Source organism: Marmota monax, unplaced genomic scaffold, assembly GCF_021218885.2.
Source record: "Marmota monax isolate L192 unplaced genomic scaffold, Marmota_monax_Labrador192_F-V1.1 WCK01_AAM20220418_F8-fsc00190, whole genome shotgun sequence".
Classification (NCBI taxonomy): domain Eukaryota; kingdom Metazoa; phylum Chordata; class Mammalia; order Rodentia; family Sciuridae; genus Marmota; species Marmota monax.
The window spans coordinates 2529968-2548911 of NW_026693010.1; the positions used below are offsets into that span (position 1 = coordinate 2529968).

The following is an 18944-nucleotide window of genomic DNA, read 5'->3' on the forward strand; positions in this document are numbered from 1 at the left end:
CCCTAGGACACCCCTTTCCTCATTCTGGAAGGAGCCATCACCTGGAGCCCACTGACATCTGGGACAGAGCTGGCTGACCACACAGGGTCAGTGCATGGCTAGGAGAGAGAGCTGCCTGTCTGGCAGGGAGTGACCCTGGTGACTCAGCCAGGCAGAGGCAGGACACAGACTGAGCCACTGTCCTGTGGAGTGGCCACCAGTACTGATCTGAAGGAGAGTCCTGGAGGGTCCTGCTTGCCCTGGAGGGAGGGGCCACAGCCTTCTGGCCAGGGTGACCCAGTGGCTGGTGGTGCCACAGAGGCCAGACACAGGCTTTGTCCCCTGAGGGCCTGGGCGGGGCCTCAGCCAGCTGCGGCCTGCTCTGCCTGAGTCTGTTCTGACAGTTCTGGACGCAGGGAGTGCACTCTGGGGCCACCGCCCTGGTCTCTGTGGGTCCCTGCCTGGTGCTGTGCTGGGGCTTTGGAGCCATGTTGCCTGTGGGCTGTGTCCAGCACAGAGGGGTCAGCTGTGGTGCACATGAGGGTGCTGCTGACCAGGTGGGGAGGAGGGCAGCTGCTGGAGCTCCTCCCCCGTTCTGTTGACTCCTAGCTGAGCTCCAGGCAGGCCTGAGCTGGACGGCCTCCCCAGAGCCAGTGGGCCCAGAGCTCTCTGGCCATACCTGCCTGTCAGGGGATGGGAAGCTCCTGGGAAGTCCTTCCCAGGGTCGGGGAGACCTCTACCTCTCTGCCCCAGGCCATGCCAACCAAGCCCATCCCTTCCCCGTGCAGGCCTTAGGGGCAGAGCGGCCCTCAGATCCCCACTCCCTCTGCACTGCACATTCTGCCCCTGGGCGTGTGCCACAGACCCTTGTCCCCCTGCAGCCCGGGTATAAAGTAGTCCATGGCTCCGGGGGACCCCAGTCCCAGGGCCCCGCCTGTCTTTGCTCCAGTGGTACCCAGGGCCCCTCCATATAACTCGCCAGCCCTGGTCAGCCCTGCGTGCTGCAGTGGTGCGAAGACCCTGCCAATCTCAACATAGCGTCTGTCTGCCTGGCTGCAGGCTCTGCTCTTGGCTGTGGAGACAGTTCTGAGAGCAGGTCCCTCTGCCCTGCCACCTGGGTCAGCAGACCAGGTCCTGCCCACTCCCATCACTTGACAGGATGAGCAGAGTCCAGAGCAGGCTGGACCCTATCACCTGAATTTGGGGTCAGTAGGTGCCCTCTGCCCTAGCTGGGCCTCCCCCGCTGAGGAGTCCTGGACTCTAGCTGAGTGGGAGCAAACAGTGGAGCCAGGACCCTGTCTCTTCCGGCTCCTAACAGGCCGGTGAGACAGAGCCCTCGCTCTGAGCTCCTTTACAGGTGGGGAACCGAGGCCCAGAGAAGTGAAGAGTGACAGTGACGCCTCTTTGGAGCCTCGCAGCTCTTGCCACAGGCCCTCCTGGTAACAGGGCCTGCTCTCCTGCCTCACCCCCATGGAGGAGGTATTGGACCTGGGAGTTTCACTCCAGGCCCCTCCTCTAGGCAAGGCCCGGAACCCTTTCCCATGGGGTTCTGGCACCCAGCTCGTTGCAGGTGTGCAGTGACCTGGCTTCCTGCATTTGCCTCTCCCCTTAATGGGGCTCTTTGCCTTTACCAGGCTCCCCAACGTCTCCGTGTTTCTCTGCCCCGGAGGACCACCCCTGTGGGGTCACAGGCTGGCAGAGGCCACCCTGTGCTTAGAGTGTGCAAGAGCCAGAAGGGGATGCCTGAGGCCAGACCTTGCCATGGACCCCGGGGTTATGCAGGAAGGGGCCAAGGGAACTGGGCAGTGAACGCATATGTGGTGGGCAGAGGACCAGCCTGTGTCCCTGCAGTGAGTTGGCCAGGCTGCTGGTTCCTTAGGCTCCAGGGGGTCACCTGGCCTGAAGCCCAGTTCACCCTAGGTGGCTGCTTTGTCCCCAGGGCGGCCCTGGCCTCTGGAGGGTGCTGGTGCTGGCTCGGCCTCTGCCAACACTGCCCAACAGTCCGGTCTTCAGGTCCAGCTCCCACACATTACTGTGTGCCCACCTCACCCCGAGATCTGACTCTCCGCCTGCCCAGTGGTGGCCTGGGACTGCCCCAGGCCCCACAGCTGTCCTGCTTCCCTGCTCAGTTGTTTGGGGCCTGCAGTCAGAGTGTGTCCTGGTGGACCAGGGACACCCGTGGCACCCAGCGCCTCTGGCCTTAGGTCACACCCACCATGTATCTTTGCCTTGCAGGTCCTGCTCTCTGCTGGGCTGCTGGTCCCCAACCCACTCACAGCCCCCGCATTCACCATGAGCAGCCCCACCTCTGCTGCAGGGCTCTGGGCCTCTGGGGGCCGTGGCACCCTCTGCTCGCTGCCCCTCGCTCCCTCCAGGCCAGGTCTTTCTGAGCCAGCCTGTCCTGCTCTGTCACAGCCTGGGGCACCAGCTGCCTCTGGTGCTGGGGCTCCTGCTCTCTTCCCCGGGCAGGGACATGCAGGGCGTCCCAGGAGCCCCTCGGCACCTCCACCTGCCTCCCTCTTTCCATGTCCCTGCGTTTCCTTCTCCGTCGCTTGACCAGCCTCCCAGCCCAGCTGCCCCCTCGGGCGGGCTCACTGAGAGGTCTCCTGGCTGCTCCCCAGCGCTGGCCTGCCCTTGCTCTCTGGATCCTCCCTCCATCCCACAGAGCCTTCCTGTGGGTGCGGGGGCTCCCTGCCCAGGACTGCTGCACAACGTCCCTCCTGCAGTGAGCAAAGGCACTGGGACGCTGATTGTCTGGCTGTGGGGGACAAGGACGCTGTGGGGGCTTGGTCCTGGTTAGCACTGTGAACTCAGGCCGCTTTGCCCTGGCTCCTGCTGGGGTCACTCTCCAGGTAGGGCTGGCGGGCTGGGGCAGTGTGGAGAGCTGGCTGTGTGTGTGGGCCGTGGGACCCCAGGGTCTCCCCCGTGTGTCCTGAGGTGCAGCAGTGCTGGTCAGAGCAGACATCCCAGGCACTGTCCTGTGGTTTGAGGGAGGAGCTTTTCCCAAGGGGGTTATTGGAAACAGTTTGCTTTGGTCCCCAGGCTGCTCCTGGGTGTCCTGGGAGAACAAGGGCCACAGCCTTGAGCAGGGAACACCAGGGGTTACTTTCAGAAGCAGGTCTCTCCCACCACCTGTGGTCACTGAGCTGCGGCAGAGGCCCTGGGAGCTGGCACCCCACCTCAGCACTGCCCTCAGCACACACCCACACACGCCCACCCGTACCCACAGAGCCTCCCCTGCTGCCTCCAAGGAGGAGGTGCTGGCCACAGAGGGGTGTCAGTGCTCCCAGGGTCCGCAGACGTCGGAACAGAGCGGGGGTGACCCAGAGCTGGGAAGGTAAGAGCCGGGTGGCCTAGGAGAGGGGCCCCAGAGAGGTGCCACAGGTGGTGATACAGGTATGAAGGCGGGAGGGCTTCAGGGGAAGGTCAGCACCAGGAAAGGGGGCGGCAGGAGCAAAGCTGGGGAACTTGGGCCATGTCCAGCCCCAGGCTTCGCTGGTGTGGGGTGCTGCAGGTGGCAGCCCCACGCAGCAGGAGATCATGAGTGCATGGCCCAGAGAGCACCTGGAAGGGGAGAGCACGCAGGCGCCAGGGTTGGGTCTCGGGCTGACAGAGCCTTGGGCTCCAGGGCAGCTGGCAGGGGCCGTGCAGCCCTCGGCTACAGGATGGGTAGGGGCAGAGTTGGGTGTCCATGTTGCAGGGCCACAGCCTCCACACATAGGGCCTGCAGGGCCTGGACCTAACCTCTCCACACCTCCCCAGCCCGCCAGCCCTACCTGGAGAGTGACCCCTGGCACTGCAGGAGGAGCAGCAGTCAGCAAGGCCATTCTGAAGTGGGATCAGGCCTCAGTCCCTCTATCTGTCCAGGAGGGAGAGAATCCCGTCTTAAACTCCTGACCACTAGGGACCAAGACACTTTGAGTGACTGTCCAGCTGGGCAGGGGACAGTAGGTGGACATCAGTGTTCACAGGGGCTTCAGAACTGAGGCTCCACGATAGAGGGAGAAGGCCTTGGGAAGGGTCTAGAGGGACTGACCATTCTATGATGTCCAGTCGACTCCTCAACACCCCTGACCCTGGGCCCCTGGCCTGGTCTCGAGTGTAGATCACTACAGGCAGGTGCTCTGGGCCACCATCCGCATGCTCCTGAGAGCAGGGACTGCCTCCTCACCTGGCAGACGGTGGGAGGCACATGGGGTGCTGGAGACTGCCACAGCCATGTGACAGCACCCCTGCAGTTGTGCAGTGCGCATCATATGGGGCCCTCTCTGGCCACCCACAGCATGATCCAGCCCATTGGCCATGCAAATTGCTCCTCTCCCAGGGCCAGTGGGCCTGGGCTTCTGATCTGCCCGCAGGAGATGCAGGGAGTATCTTAGGTAAACAGAGGGCTCTCCAGAGCCTCCTGGAGGACCCTGCACCTGAGATTCAGGTACCTTGGTTCCAACAGGCCACAGCTGCCTCCTGCTCCCAGCAGCAGACGGAGCAGGGCAGCCACTGGGCATGTGCAGAAAGGGACCAGCTGGCTGCATGGCAACCCAGGCTGCAGGCAGTGTTCTGAGACGCTCGGCCTGGCTCTTGTGTCCATCAGTTACTCCTGAGTAGAAGGAGGGTCCGAATGAGGGCTTGCCCCTGGGGCCCAGCACTGGGAGGGGCTAGGAGTAGAGACACATGCTCCATGCAGATGGTGCCCACAACACCATGTCCAGGGGCCTGGTGTCCACCTGACGTCAAGATCCCAGTGGACCCCCAAGGAGGGGGACTGGGCAAGGGGCCCACCCAGGGCTGGCCCTAGTGTCTCAGTCCCTTCTCAATCCCACCAACTGCCCCAGCTCCCTGGGCAGGTCAAAGCCAAGTCAGGGCTGTGAGCCGCGTTCCCTGTCCTGCACACGAGGGCCCTGACTCTGCCCAGCCCCAGCCTGACTGAGGGAGGTGTCAGCAAGACAGTCCTGCCCATCTCTGACACCCAGAGCCACCCCCAGCCAGGCCCAGTCCTCCCCCAGGGCTGGAGCGTGGGCCCCTTGAGATGGCATTCGCTCCCCTGGAGTGGGAACGCTGAGCCCAGGGCAATGCCTGCTTGGCAGCTAGGCTCACCGGGGCCACCGTGCTCATTGTCCCACCTCCTCACAGCAAACCACATGGCTGCCAAACTGGGCTGCAGCCCGGAGTGGCCTGTGCAGGGCAGGCCTGGATGCCCCGACCCGCCTCGGGACTGGTGAGCCCACTGTGCTCCACCCTCCCTGGCCCCTTAGGCCCGGCTGTCCTGGGGTGCCTTTTGTTCTGGGAAGCCCAAGCCAGAGGTGGGTCCTCTTGTTCCCAACCCCACCAAGTGCCCCAGATGAGACCCTGCCTGGTGAGGGGAGGGGACACTGTCCCACTACACTGGGCTCCACATGCTGGGAGCCCCCATGTGCAGAGGCCTGGCACTTGGTGTACTGGGCTGGCTTGTGCCCCTCAGGAGTGCCTGGGCCTCACGCCTGGGCCCTGCAGTGCGCACTGCCCTGGGTCATCTGATGCCAGCTGGCCCATGACGCCTGTGCTATTCCTGGGAACCTGTGTTTACCCCCAACACAGGCGGGCACACGTCATCTCCATGTCCTCGGACCAGCTGAAGAAGGCCAGGGAGACAGGGCACCGCCCAGGGTGTCTGGGCTCCCTGGCCTCTAGCCCTGGTGGCCTGCAGCCCTTGGCCATCTCATGTCCCTGGAAGCCTGCCAGCCCTGGGGGGAGGCCATGTGTGGCAGAACTTGCCAGTCCTGACTGCGCCACAGACTTGCCTTCTCTGGGGACCTTGGCTTCCCCAGCTGTCACAGGGACCTCCCTGCCTGCCCCCAAGTGGCAAGCACCCAAGTGTGAAGGTGGGGGACACTGTGCATGCCATTGGGGGGCAGAGAAGGTAGGCTGGCCCCGTCCTGATGGACTCGCCCCACAGGCCTGGGACAGGACACGGGCCTCCTGAGGCCCACAGGCAGAGCTGAGGTCCCCAAGCTGCAGACTCCAACTGCCCCTTCCTCCCCACCCTGCCACCCGGCCTCTCATCCCCTGCCTGCAGGCAGCCCCTCTAGGTCCCTCCCTGTGTCCTCTCTGTGGAGGCCCACGCAGACCACCTCCAGCACCCATGCCTGAGTCCCTCTTTGTCCCTCCTGCCCTTTCCCCATGGGCACCCTGGGGCCATGGTCATCTGCTCACAGAGCCCTGGTCAGGTCAGACTGCCCCCCACACATCTCCCAGTGCTCTGCTGGCCAGGGACACTGGGGAGGGCAGGTATGGTCATGTGGCCAGAGCCAGCCCTGGACTGGGGTGCCAGCAGTGCCTTGGCCAGGTCGGACGTGGCTGGGAGGCTCCTGATGGTCCTGCCCTGTGGGCATGGGCGGCAGTGCCAATGTCTGTTCATGGGCATCGGGGCAGACCTGATGGAGCCTCACACATGCATCGGAAAACCTAACTGGTGTCAGGGGACCGTGTGGGGGACTGGCTTCTGGCAGGTGGGTGTCAGACAACTGCTGAAGGTTCTGGTCCAGGTGGGGCTTCGAGGAGGCCCTGGGATGGGGAGGTGGCTTAGGTGTGTAGCTCTCCCTCAGGACCAGCTCTCACCTGGGGCCTCGGGCATCTGTCCTCTCCCTGGCCTGGGCTGGAGCTGCGGATCCGCCCGGTGCATCAGGAGGAACCGTGGCCATGGTGCTCATGGGGAGAGGTGAGGGCCACTCTCCCTGCAGGTCTCGCCTGGGAGTCTGCTCAGCTGGGTTGTGAGGGTGGAGGACCTGATGCCCCTCAGTCCCATCAGCTGGTTGCCCCCTAGCAAGGCAGAGAAGATGGGGTGCAGCTGGGAGGCAATCAGGGTCCCGCTCCTCGGGGCTGCAGTGCCACTTGGTGGCAGGAAGCAGGACGAGCTCTCAAGAGGCACCAAAAGGTTCTCAAGTGCCTGTGCAGGGGACCGGATTTGGGGGCAGCACACCATCTCAGGAGAGTATTCTGCCTGTCGGCAAATATGTCCACGCAGGGTGGGCCTCCTGCCCGGGGTTCAGACATACCCCTGTTGGACAGGGCCCTGCCAAGCCACCCAGTGTGGGTGACAGTCTGCCCAGACATGGCAGAACTTTGATAGCACCCCATCCCAATGGGGCCTCTTTGCATCTGCAGCACCAGAGGCCTACCTCATGAGGACCTGGGACATGGGGTCAGGGGCGGAGCCTGTGCTGTGCTCCAGTGGCTGGTCAGTGGCAGGACAGGGGCTGGAACCTGCTGTCTGGTCCTGCCTCCCCCCACCTGGTGCCCACCCCAGCCCATCGGCCTGACACCAGGTACTTTCCAGGACAGGGCTGCTCTGAGTTGCTTCCCTTGTATTCTCAGGTGGGAGATGCCGGCCAGGGGGAGGGCCGCTGCTGAAGGGGACAGGTTGGGCCTGTTTTGAGAGGGCTGGGCCTTGGTCCTCACCAGAGGAGGCAGCACGTGGGGTGGCCTAGAAGCTGAGGCCTGTGCTGAGCCACCTCCTGGAGCCACTGGGGCCAGCCTGGGCCAGAGCCTCTCCCACCTGGGATGGCATGCTGCCCAGCCTCTGAGGACAGGCCGGGTGGTCACTGGGAACACCTGGAGAGCGGGCTCTGTGGTCAGTGCAGAGGAAGGACGGCCCCCTGCAGAGGCTCATCCCACGAGGGGCAGACGCAAAGGCCTGACTGTCCCAGGAACAGGGCCAACCAACCCAGCCCAGGCCCCTCCCCACATGTCAGAGTGGCTGCTGTGCTAGGCTGCCCCAGTCCCACCGCCCGGGAGTCTCCTCACCCCACGGGGATGGCGCTGGCCCTGGAGTGAGGTGGGGAGCTGAGCAGCCCCCAGGGTCAGTCCTCAACTCCTGCTCAGCCGTGTCTCTATTCCCAGGGGGGCAACAATGCTGGCCACACGGTGGTGGTGGACGGCAAGGAGTACGACTTCCACCTGCTGCCCAGCGGCATCATCAACACCAAGGCCGTGTCCTTCATTGGTGAGTGTCCCCAGGACCAGCCCACACCTGCCTTTCGGAGGAGGCTGTGAGCGTGGGGCCCAGGAGCTCAGCCTGCAGGGAGGGTGGAGGCCACCTGCCCCCAGCGCAAACTGAACTGGGAGGTAGTCAATGCGGGGGGGGGCCCTGAGAGGGGCCTGGCCTGGCCTGTCCCCAGGGCCCTGCGGCCAGAATCCTGGCACAGGCTGGGCCTGCCCTGGGGCGGGGCTGCAGGGGGTCGCTGAGCAGGGACCCCTGTGAGCTCCCGTCCCTGGCACACGCGGGGCAAGTGTGGGCGCTGCCTGTGTGTATGCGGGGGCCCGCTGTGTGAGGTGTGGGCTGTGTGGACGGCTGTGCTTCACTGGCCCTGCCCGAGGGGCTGCTGCTCCCGCCGCTGACTGACCTCAGCACTGCCTCCTCCTGTTGACCTTGCTGCAGCCACCCAGGACCTTGCAGTGCCACCTCAGTCTCCACGACTTTGTGGCTCTGCCTCTCTTCCTTCCTGCCCCCTGGCCAGTCAGAGGCGCCCAGCGGCCCTGTCCTCTGCTCTCAGCCCCTTATTCTCCCTTTCCTCCCGGCTCTGCCTGGCACACTGGGGACTCAACCGACCGCCAGCCAGGTCAGGAAGTGCTGTGTCTGTGCCCAGTTGGTGGCACAGGGGCCTGCCACTGTAGACCAGCTGGGGAAGGAAGACCTGGCCAAGGTGGCCGTGAACGGTCAGAGCCCCGCCAGAGCTCAGAGGCTCGGGGCCTCTCCCCCAGTGCAGCCCTCATCTCTGTCCCTTGCCGCAGTGACGATCCACATTTCACACCAAAGAACCCAGAGCCCAGTGAGGTGACCGCCTTTCTGTGTCCCAAGCTCCTGTCCCCCGCTCCCAGGCAGCTGTGACGTGGTACCAACCTGCTGCCTGGGCAGTAGTGCAGGGGACTGGCTGCCAGCCCTGCTCTGCTGGGCCCCGGGCCGTGCCGGGCAGGAAACGAGGCCAAGGAGCCACGGCCGGCCCGGGATGGCATGCTGCCCAGCCTCTGAGGACAGGCCGGGTGGTCACTGGGAACACCTGGAGAGCAGGCTCTGTGGTCAGTGCAGAGGAAGGACGGCCCCCTGCAGAGGCTCGTCCCACCAGGGGCAGACGCAAAGGCCTGCACAAAGCCCTTCACTGGTGACACTCCTGCCTCTCACATGGCTATTTTGAGATAGTGGCATTTAGGTGACCTTCTGTGCTCCCTGTGGCCAGTCACTCCCATCTGGACTGGGGTCAGTCAGCCTCCCTTGGCCAAACCCCGTGCCGCAGTCAGCCCCATATCACCAGCAGAGGGAGGGGAGCCCCCGGGAAGGCAGCCTCGGTCTCCACTGTGCCTCCTCCGGCCTTGGAGAAGAGGGCTCCAGTTCAGCACCCCCAGCCCACACTCTACCAGTGTGCTGTGTGGCCTTGGGCAAGTCACCCTCCCTCTCTGGGCCTCTGCTTGCCTATGTGGGACATCTCTGTTTTACACGTTGGGAAGAGCATGTCTCCGGGGGAGGTGCCGCTCTGCTCCTGGGGCACGCTGGGGCTGCGTCCCTCCCAGGCTGTGCTCCCCATTTTCATGCCATTTCAGTAAAATAACAGCCAGACTGAGGAGTGATTGGCACATCATAAAGCACAGCTGTGCCACACCCCCCACCTCAACGGCAGACCACCCTCATGCCCCAGGAGCCACGGGGACAGTGCCGCCCACCGCGCAGGCAGCCTGACTGCAGTGTGCTCACCTGGCCCGGGGGCTGCTTCCACTGCGCTCAGACACGGTGGTCACTATTAGTGGTTCTGAATGACTCTGTGTCTCCGAGCCGTTGGAGGGTCACAGCAGACTTGAGAGGCGGGGACGGGTTTCCTGATGCCCTGCGCTCGTGCAGACTGGCGTGTGCCTATTGCTGGGGGTCAGGGGGAGGGGGGCGCGCTGGCTGCCTGAGGACGGCTTCTGCTGGATTCTGTGGGCTAGGATGTGTGCAGGACTTACCAGCGCAGCACCAGACAGGGCCATGGACCAAGCCCCTGTGCCCTGCTCAGCACGCCTTCGCCCAACCCTGGCTCTGCCAGTGTGCACCTCATGCCTTTGCCTTTCCTGGTGACTGAAGATGGGGTTAGTTAAGTTGAGCTTTGGGGTGTAAGTGCCTTCACCTGCCCCGGGAGCAGCACCGGGCAGTGCGGCTGGGGCTCTGCTCCTGTGCAGTCTGCATTTCAGGGTCCCCGTGCCCTCTGTGGCTTCCTGGCTCCTTTCTTTGTGGTGCTGAGTGACGTCCCGTGGCCTGAATGTGCAGTTCGTCCTCCACTCGCCCACTGAAGGACACCGAGTAACCTCCAGGCTTTGGCAGCCTGAGCACAGCTGCCGTGAGCGCCCCAGGCAGGCTCTGTGTGGGTGGGTTTCAGGTCCCAAGGAGCACGACCCTGTGAGCACCATGTCATCCACCCGCAGGGCCTCCCATAGCCCCAAACTGAAGCTCTGAGACCTGAAACCTGCCCGCCCTTTCCCCCACCCCTGGGAGACGCCCTCTGCCTCTGTCCCTGCGCTGGTCAGTGCAGGGGCCTCCTGGAATGGGAGCCTCTGGTTTCCGCGCAACAGCATCCATCCAGCTGATTGCACTGAGCATCACACCCACGGCCACCGTGCGGTGAGAGGCTTCTTTTCAGGGCTGAATTACAGTCGGTGTGGGGCTGGACCATGTGGCTCATCTGCCCATCCCTGGACAGACACCTGGGCAGCTTCGGCCCTGCCTGCTGTGGGCAGCGTGTCTCAGGGTCTGCGACGCGACCCCACCCTGTCGGTGTGTTGCAGGCAATGGCGTGGTCATCCACTTGCCCGGCTTGTTTGAAGAGGCAGAGAAGAACGAGAAGAAAGGTAAGCTGGGTCCCTGAGGCCTGCCCGCCCGCGCGCACTGGGCCAGCCGGCGGGGCAGCCTCTCCAGCTGGGCCCCGTCTCTGCCCATGCAGAAGGCAGGGTCCTCGCCCAGTGGGCAGCAGCTGGGCAGCCTAGAGGCCTGCTTCAGGCCACTGCCTCAGCGTCACAGGCAGGTGGACGCTGGAGCCTCAGGCTCAGGAAGTCCAGGAAGGGCGGCTGGAGCAGGAAGAGCCCGGGGCCTGCAGGGTTGTCCTCCCAGAGCTCAGCAGGGGAGAGGCAGGGGTCAGAGTGGTCACCTGCTGCACGGTGTAGGGGACCCTCTTGGCCTCTTGGCCACGTGCTCATCCAAGGATGGCCGGTGTGCTGGCCGACTTTGGCACTTCTCACCCGAGTACGGTGCCCCTGTGAGCACAGCCAGCCTGTGTGCCCTGTCCCCACAGGACTGAAGGACTGGGAGAAGAGGCTCATCATCTCTGACCGGGCCCACCTGGGTGAGGTTCACACTGGGGGGCTGGGGGGGCTGGGGCCCCACCCCCTCACCCCGGGAGGCCCCCTCTCCCTCCCTCGCCCCTGCCTTTCTCAAAGAGCTTGAGTGGGAGCCGGGACCAACCCATCTGCAGACAGGGGACTAGGGCACAGGCAGCCTGGGACTCAGGGACTCTGGCGTCTACTCCTGGCCAGGGTGACAGTCACACCCAAGCCCTCCCACGCCCTCCCAGTGGCCACCTGCCGCAGGCGGGCCCCGCTGAGCTCTGTCCTCTGCTGTCCCTGCCCCCGGTGCCTGCGGCCCGCAGTGTTCGACTTCCACCAGGCCGTGGACGGGCTTCAGGAGGTGCAGCGCCAGGCGCAGGAGGGCAAGAAGTGAGTACCCAGGCGCAACTGCTGCGGCCCCCATCCCCCAGCTGGCGGCCTTGGGGGGCATCCAGTCCCAGGGGCAGGATGCCAACCGACTCAAAGCCACTACAGAACAGCACCCTCCAGAACATTAGGCCACCCACCTCTCGGGCCACACCCTGCCTCCCCTCGGTGGCCTGGCCACAGGGAGCTGAAAAGAGCCGGCCATCTGCCCAGCCAGCACCACTGTGACACCAGGACCCTGTCCCTGCACACCCAATGGCCACACACTCATCCACTCAGAGATGTCCATCAGAGCCGTGGACGCGCGGGGCGACCGGGGTGAAGCACCCGCATCCTGCCCTGGGAGATGATGGTCTCACTCGTGCGCTGGCTCCTGGGGCTCCGACTGGCCTGTGTGAGGCATGGACACAGGCGGCCCATGCAGTGCCCCCCATTCAGGAAGCCAAGGTGGGGTGCAGGTGGGGTGGCCAGGGCAGAGGGCACTGCTGGGGTGAGGGGGCGAGCCTGGGCTCAGCACACTGCCCACCAGCCCCAGCTGGCTCTGCAGGCGGCAGCGAGGGTCAGCGGGGGCCTCAGAAGCATGGGATCCCCGTCTTTCAGCATCGGCACCACCAAGAAGGGAATCGGACCAACCTACTCCTCCAAAGCCGCCCGGACGGGCCTCCGCATCTGTGACCTCCTGTCGGACTTCGAGGAGTTCTCCACCAGGTGCCTGCACGTCCACGCCCCGGGCCGGCAGGGAGGTTGGGGGGCACACGGATCCAGGCAGGGGTGCGGCTCCCCGTGTGGACCGTCAGGGGTCACAGCGAGGTCACTCGTGCAGATTCAAGAACCTGGCCCAGCAGCACCAGTCCATGTTCCCCACCTTGGAAGTAGACGTGGAAGGGCAGCTCAAGAGGCTCAAGGTGACCCTGGGGCCTGGGCAAGGCGCCTGGTGGGAGGCCCCGTCCCATGCCATTGCTGCCTGGGAGGCTGGCCTTACCCTCCGCACCCGCAGGGCTTTGCTGAGCGGATCAGACCCATGGTGCGCGACGGTGTGTACTTCATGTACGAGGCGCTCCACGGCCCCCCCAAGAGGATCCTGGTGGAAGGCGCCAATGCAGCCCTCCTGGACATTGACTTCGGTTCGTCCCCCTCCGAGCCGCCACCCAGGGGCCATGCTTCCTGACAGGCCTTGTGTGCAGAAGCAGGTGGGGGGTGAAGCAGTCACACCCTCAGGCTGCATGAGTGAGATCCCTCATCCCCCGTCCTCCTAATTTCAGCTGGGAGAGGAAAGAGGGAAGGGCTGAGCTAGAGATGAAGGAATTGGCAGCCAGAGAGGCCAGGACGGGGACCAGGGGCCCAGCAAGTCTGGGTGCTTTCTGTCCCTGCTCCACGAGGCACAGTCTGCCACACTGTCGGGCAGCCAGGCCGCCTCAGTCTCACCCAGACTCCTATGTGAGCCACAAGGCCCAGCACCCAGTGCCCATGCAGGGCACTGCCCCAGGACAGCCCCTCAGACCCCTGGCCCTGTTGACCCTCTTTGTGGAGAAGGTCTTGGGCCCCAGGCCCGCAGGGTGGAGGGCAGCCCCAGTCCTCTGTCTTACAGGGACCTACCCTTTTGTGACTTCTTCCAATTGCACGGTGGGCGGCGTGTGTACGGGCCTGGGCATCCCCCCGCAGAACATAGGCGACGTGTACGGAGTGGTGAAGGCCTACACCACCCGCGTGGGCATCGGAGCCTTCCCCACCGAGCAGATCAATGTGAGTGCCAGATCCAGCACCAGGCGGTGGAACTGTGTGGGAAGCCGCAGGGACCTTGCTTGGCCATGCCCGACCCCCCAGTGGGGCCCTCCTGTGGCACAGGCAGGGCTCCTGCACCATTTCAACGGCAACAGCACTGTGGCCAGAGTGTGTGTGTGTGTGTGTGTGCGTGTGTGCACACGTGTGCGCCCACCACTACCCCGGGAAACTCGTGAGGCCCACGGGCAAGTGGGGGCACCTCAAACCCCTCAGAGCACCCTCATGTTGGTTAGCCACCCAGCTCAGAGGGACACCCATGTCCTCTGGGCCTCTCCGGGGTTTGGGTTGTCTTTGTCCTTTTCTGGGCCTCATCCAACTAGGGTGTCTGTCCACCAAGCACAGGAATCAGGGCTGAACGCACAGCCCTCTCCCCACCTCAGAGCACTTCTGGAAGCCACGGTGGCTCCGAATCTGCAGGAGCCACTGGCCTTCCTTCCCCAGTCTCACCCACCTTGGCAGGGTGGGATGACCACGGGCCTCGTCCCAGAGCAGGGGGGAGGAGCAGGTGCCAGAGTTGGGGAGCTGTGGCTCACATGCAGAGGCAAGCAGCTCCCGGGTGGGCAGGGGCATGGAGGAGGAGATAAGCACACCCCCTGCCCGCAAAGTCCAGCTGCAGGACCAGGCCCCACGCATACCTGTCCTCGCCCAAGCAGGAGGGAAGATGGCCGGCTCCTGGCCTTCTGGGGACAAGGTTCTGCCAGCCCAGAACCACACTGGGCAGCAAGGCCCGGCCACTGCGCTCCCAGGTGGGGATGTGGCTGCCAGGAACGTGGAGGTGTGGGGCGCTTCGGCTGCCTCAGAGGCGCCTTCAAGGACTGCCGGGTCAGGAGGAGGAGGAGGGCAGAGGAGGAGCCGGCGGAGAGGAGAGGACACACCGCTCCTGTCACGGTTCCCATCGTGGCTCCCGTGGACCGTCTTCTCTGTCCTCGTGCAGGAAATCGGAGACCTGCTGCAGAACCGCGGCCACGAATGGGGGGTGACCACGGGCAGGAAGCGGCGCTGCGGCTGGCTGGACCTGATGATCCTCAGATACGCCCACATGGTCAACGGGTTCACGGCGTAAGCAGCCCCTCCTCAGCTCGCCAGAGCTGACTCCTAGGAAGGGCGCAAACCCCTGATCCATGGGAAGGCCACCTGGGAAGCGCCAGATACCTCTCCCCCACGTGGGTGGATCCCACAGAGGGGACCTGAGTGGGACCTGAGGTTAGGACCCAGAGCGCTGCAGCCCCAGCCGCACAGCCCTTGGGAAAAGCCTCTCTGGCCCTGGGGGAGAAGCCCGAGGGGCCCCTGCTGCCAGCTGGAACGGCTGCGGGCATTTTCCCAGGGGTGCAGCAGTCGGGGCAGGGCAGCCTCCAGTGGTTCTCTGTAAGGACCCTGAGGTCCAGTTGCTCAGGACCGTCTCCTGGGAACAGAGGCTTGCTGGACCAAGGGTTCACTGCTTCATCTCCAGTTTGGCAACACAGGCCAGGGTCGTGAGCTACCTCCAACCAGGTGGAAAGGTCCCTGTTGGGTTCAAGACTTAACCAGAGTCGTCCTGGGTGGGGACTGTGCTCACAGGGCTGGGACCCCACACAAGCCATGCTGCGGGCCCCACGGGGCAGGAGGCACAGGCAGAGGGAGCTCTGACAGCCAGAGAAAGCTGAGATGAGGGGAAAGGGGCTCCCCGTGGGGACACTCAAGGAAGGGGAGCATCCTTGAACGGTCAAGGCAGGGTACAGCCCTGAGGTGGGCTTCCTGCCCCCTGGCCTGTTCATCAATCACATTTCTTTGGGGATCACCCGTCTTTATTCTCAGTTGACAGTCTGCTGATGTCTCTTGGTTTTTGGACAGGCTAGCCTTGACCAAGCTGGACATCCTGGACGTCCTGGGTGAGATCAAAGTCGGCGTCTCGTACAAGCTCAATGGAAAGAGGATCCCCTACTTCCCAGGTACTGGAATGAGCCACTGTTTTTCTGTCCACTGGGACATCTGTTTGGCTTTGATGGAGGCGACCCGAGGTTCCTGAGACCGAGGGGTTTCCCGGCTCAGCGGGCAGAGGGCGGGCTGCTGCTCCCCAAAGACCCACGTCCTTCCTGGCTTTGGTCTTTCACGGGTTCTTGGGGAAGCCTGACCAGGTCTCAGAGCCAGGAAGGAGGTGGGTCTTGACTGCAGTGCCTTCTGGTGGCCTGAGAATAGCTCAGGGGACAGGACTGTTTCTGACTACCTACAGTCATTGCCTGGGGACCCTGGGGACCCTCAGTCACTTCGGCAGAGGAGGACCTCCTCCAGGAAGGGCAATGCCCCATGAGTTAGTGGACGTGAACTGCTCTGGAAAACTGGGACATGGAGCTGGCCCTCCCCTCAGCGAGCATGCCTTGTGGCTAGCTGTACTGACCTTGCATTTCGGTGCTGGGGGAACCCAGGCTGGGGGAACGCGCTCCACCACCAGGCCCCTGGTCCTGGCTGGAGTCTGAAGATCTCCTGGGCTCTGGCCACTGGGCATCCCTTCCTTTGGAAAGCATAAGGGGTGCTGCTTTCCTGGGTTCCAGTGCCCATGGTCTAGAAGGCTCCCCTCAGCCTCACACCCAGGGTCATGCTGACCTGCTCTTCCTTAGCCTCCTCTGCAGTGGCCGGGGTAACTGCCCCTGGCTTACAACCTCTGAGCAGACCTGGGTATGCATGGAAGTGCCCCTTGGTTACAGGAGCCACGTGTGTCCTCAGGGCCCTCCTGGCCATGTTGACCCCTGACCTTTGAGAGCATGTGGCTGGGAGGCTGAGTCTCCTCCTGGTGCTCAGGGCTCTGTGCACAGTGAGCACCAGGACCCAGGAACCCTTGGTGGGCACTCATTCCAGTATCTTCCCCGAGTCAGGGATGGCACCACCTTGGGCCATGGTGTCCCAGCACAGAGCAGGTGTCTCTGTGCCTGAGGCTTGATGCTCCTGGGCAGGGGCACATGTCCCTCAGGGTGCCTCCTGCCTCAGAATTCAGATTTCCAGGTGGGGCCTCATTGAAGAGCAGTGCTGTGTGCGTGTCCCCAGTGGGTGTGCCCTGGCCTGGAGGGCACAGCCAGTGTCTGCCCCCTGCTCTTCCCATGCTGGGAAAGCCACAGGGCCGCCTGCCCTCACTGACATTGCCCTGCAGTCGTCAGTGTCCGAGGGACCACTCTGCCCGTGTGTCCCCCAGCTAACCAGGAAATACTTCAGAAGGTTGAGGTGGAGTACGAAACACTGCCCGGCTGGAAAGCAGACACCACGGGTGCCAGGAAGTGGGAGGACCTGCCCCCCCAGGCCCAGAGCTACGTGCGGTTTGTGGAGAATCACGTGGGTGTGGCAGGTGGGTGCCTGAGCCCCCATGGCCACCCCTCCCTGCACCCTGGACCTCAGGTGCCCCAGGGGCCTGTGTCCCAGTGCAGGGCCTGGAGGCTATAAGACTCCTGCCAGGTGCAGTGACCAGGAGGGTGTATCAGATGGCAAGAGGGGAGGGGCCGGAGCTGGGGTGGCTCCTGGGACAGCTCACTTCAGCAGCAGTGGCCAGGGGCAGCCCTCGTGACCCTGCCAGGAACAGCTGCCCCAGATGCAGATGGCCACTAGGCATGTGTTACCCCTGTCCAGGGGGTTCTCGCCACGTGGCAAGCCCTGGGAACAGGCGCAGGCTGACCAAACCTCCCACTGTGTGCTACCATTGACGCTTTCAGTCAAACATTTCCACTTAAATTTCCAACTTTGGAATATCTCCATTTGGAGAAAAATCACCCCACTGTCAGATGACTGACATGTGTGTGTTGTGACCATTCTGCTGTCCTTCCAGTCAAATGGGTTGGCGTTGGCAAGTCCAGAGAGTCCATGATCCAGCTGTTTTAGATGAGCCGACCTGGGCAGGCCACAGCAGCCCCTGTCCCCGTGTGAGCCGCTGTAGGTGTCACAGCTACACCATCCACGGAAATAGGAAAATGGGTTTCTGCACTTTGATTTTTCTATTTAAGCCTTCAGCTCAACCCACTGAATTCTGCGATGGTCTTAATCATCTGCAAGTGAGCTCCATGGACAGTTTTTAAGATTCTGCTGTTTAAAATGAGCCTAAGTGCTTCAAACAGGGCCCCCGGCACACTGATGTCACATGGTGTGTCCAGCTGGAGCCGTGTTGCAATAAACACATCCCAGAGCCACTGAGCAGTGGTCACTGTGTGCTTGCCTTGACCTTGTCCTTGTTGCTTTTCAACACTGAAAGGCACCTACTCCCCATGACCAGCGTCCAGATGATGCAGCCTCCTAAGAGAAAGGCTCAGTCAGTAGCTGAGAATGGCTGCCACTACCAGCAGGCGCTCTGAGACCCCAGGAAGAGGCAAATGGGCCCAGGGTTACACAACACACAATTCACTGGGGACTTAGAGACTCTGGCAGCAAGTCAGGGAAATCCCACATCCTAAGGCAACAAGCTGGAGTTTACTTGCTAAGCTAGACCATGCCAGGCCATGGTCACCTGAAATGTAGCTTTTCTCAAAACCTGTTAACATGTCCAGCATCAGTTAACAGTGTGGATGTCAGGGGCCCACATGTCACACTGGGCTGGCTATCTGAAGGACGTCATCCCACAGGGTTTGGGGTGGGGCCAGGGTAACTGGTGGGCAAAATGGAACCCTGCAGTCGGGTATCAAAAAGCTAAGCCAGGTATATGCTCAGAAAACAAAATGGAGCAAGCTCATGTAGGATGGACCAAGTGTATTAAATATGTTTTTCAAAACTAACCAACTACGCTGGGGATGAAGTTCAGGGGTAGAGCATTTGCCCAGAGTGCACAAGGCCTAGGTTCCTTCCTCAGCACTGCAAAAAAAAAAAAAAAAAAAAAAAGACAAAATTTCAAAACTAAATACCTAAATGAATTACACTCTAGGGCTGCTACCCAGCTAGGACCCACTGGATAATCCAAGAAAGATAATCACACCCGCCCAAGAGGGCAGTGGAGCCCAGGGGCAGCCCCTCTCCATTCCAGCTGGGCAAGCTTGGGCACAGTTCTTCCAAGCTGCATCCAATGGCTCAAACACTTCTTGACTGGTCTGAGCCTTCCAGTGCTGACCATGGTCTCTACCCACAGGGGCACCAAGTGGCCTCCTTCGATAACGTTTCAGAGTTTGGGGTACATTTAGAAAAATAACTGCCCTCTGATATCCTTCCCGAGGCCAAGGATTACATGGAGGGACCCAGAGTCTCCCAGGTGACTCCAGACTAGTTGGCACCAAGTCAGATGGTCCCCCTGCTGAAGGCCACCTGGGTTTGCTTTCCAACAGACTTCAACGGTCCAAGAAGTCCTACAGGCTTGGCCTGTCTGGCTCACTCCCAGAAGATACCAACTCACATGACAGTGGGCTCAGGGCAAAACCCCCTATGACCCCAGGCTCACCAGCAAACTCCCAAATGGTACCAAGAAGGACCTTCAGGGTTTGAAAGGAAATGGGAAATGCCAGTGTGGCTACCTCCCCACCTCTTGGCCACTTGGTGGC

At 62.8% G+C, this 18944-nt stretch overlaps 1 protein-coding gene across 1 annotated transcript in view; it reads left to right on the top strand.

Annotated features, from left to right (window-relative positions):
• The window catches only part of Adss1 (adenylosuccinate synthase 1), an 18246-nt gene extending 630 nt beyond the window's left edge, over nt 1–17616 (top strand). Inside the window, exons 2-13 of the mRNA XM_046453231.2 lie at nt 7855–7957; nt 10765–10827; nt 11268–11318; nt 11622–11688; nt 12286–12393; nt 12509–12590; nt 12683–12809; nt 13274–13428; nt 14402–14526; nt 15298–15395; nt 16631–16780; nt 17255–17616. Coding sequence (XP_046309187.1) covers nt 7855–7957; nt 10765–10827; nt 11268–11318; nt 11622–11688; nt 12286–12393; nt 12509–12590; nt 12683–12809; nt 13274–13428; nt 14402–14526; nt 15298–15395; nt 16631–16780; nt 17255–17307 — 1182 coding nt within the window. The 3' untranslated portion in view covers nt 17308–17616. The remainder of the gene's footprint in view (nt 1–7854; nt 7958–10764; nt 10828–11267; nt 11319–11621; nt 11689–12285; nt 12394–12508; nt 12591–12682; nt 12810–13273; nt 13429–14401; nt 14527–15297; nt 15396–16630; nt 16781–17254) is intronic.
• Nucleotides 17617–18944: the final 1328 nt, after the last annotated feature.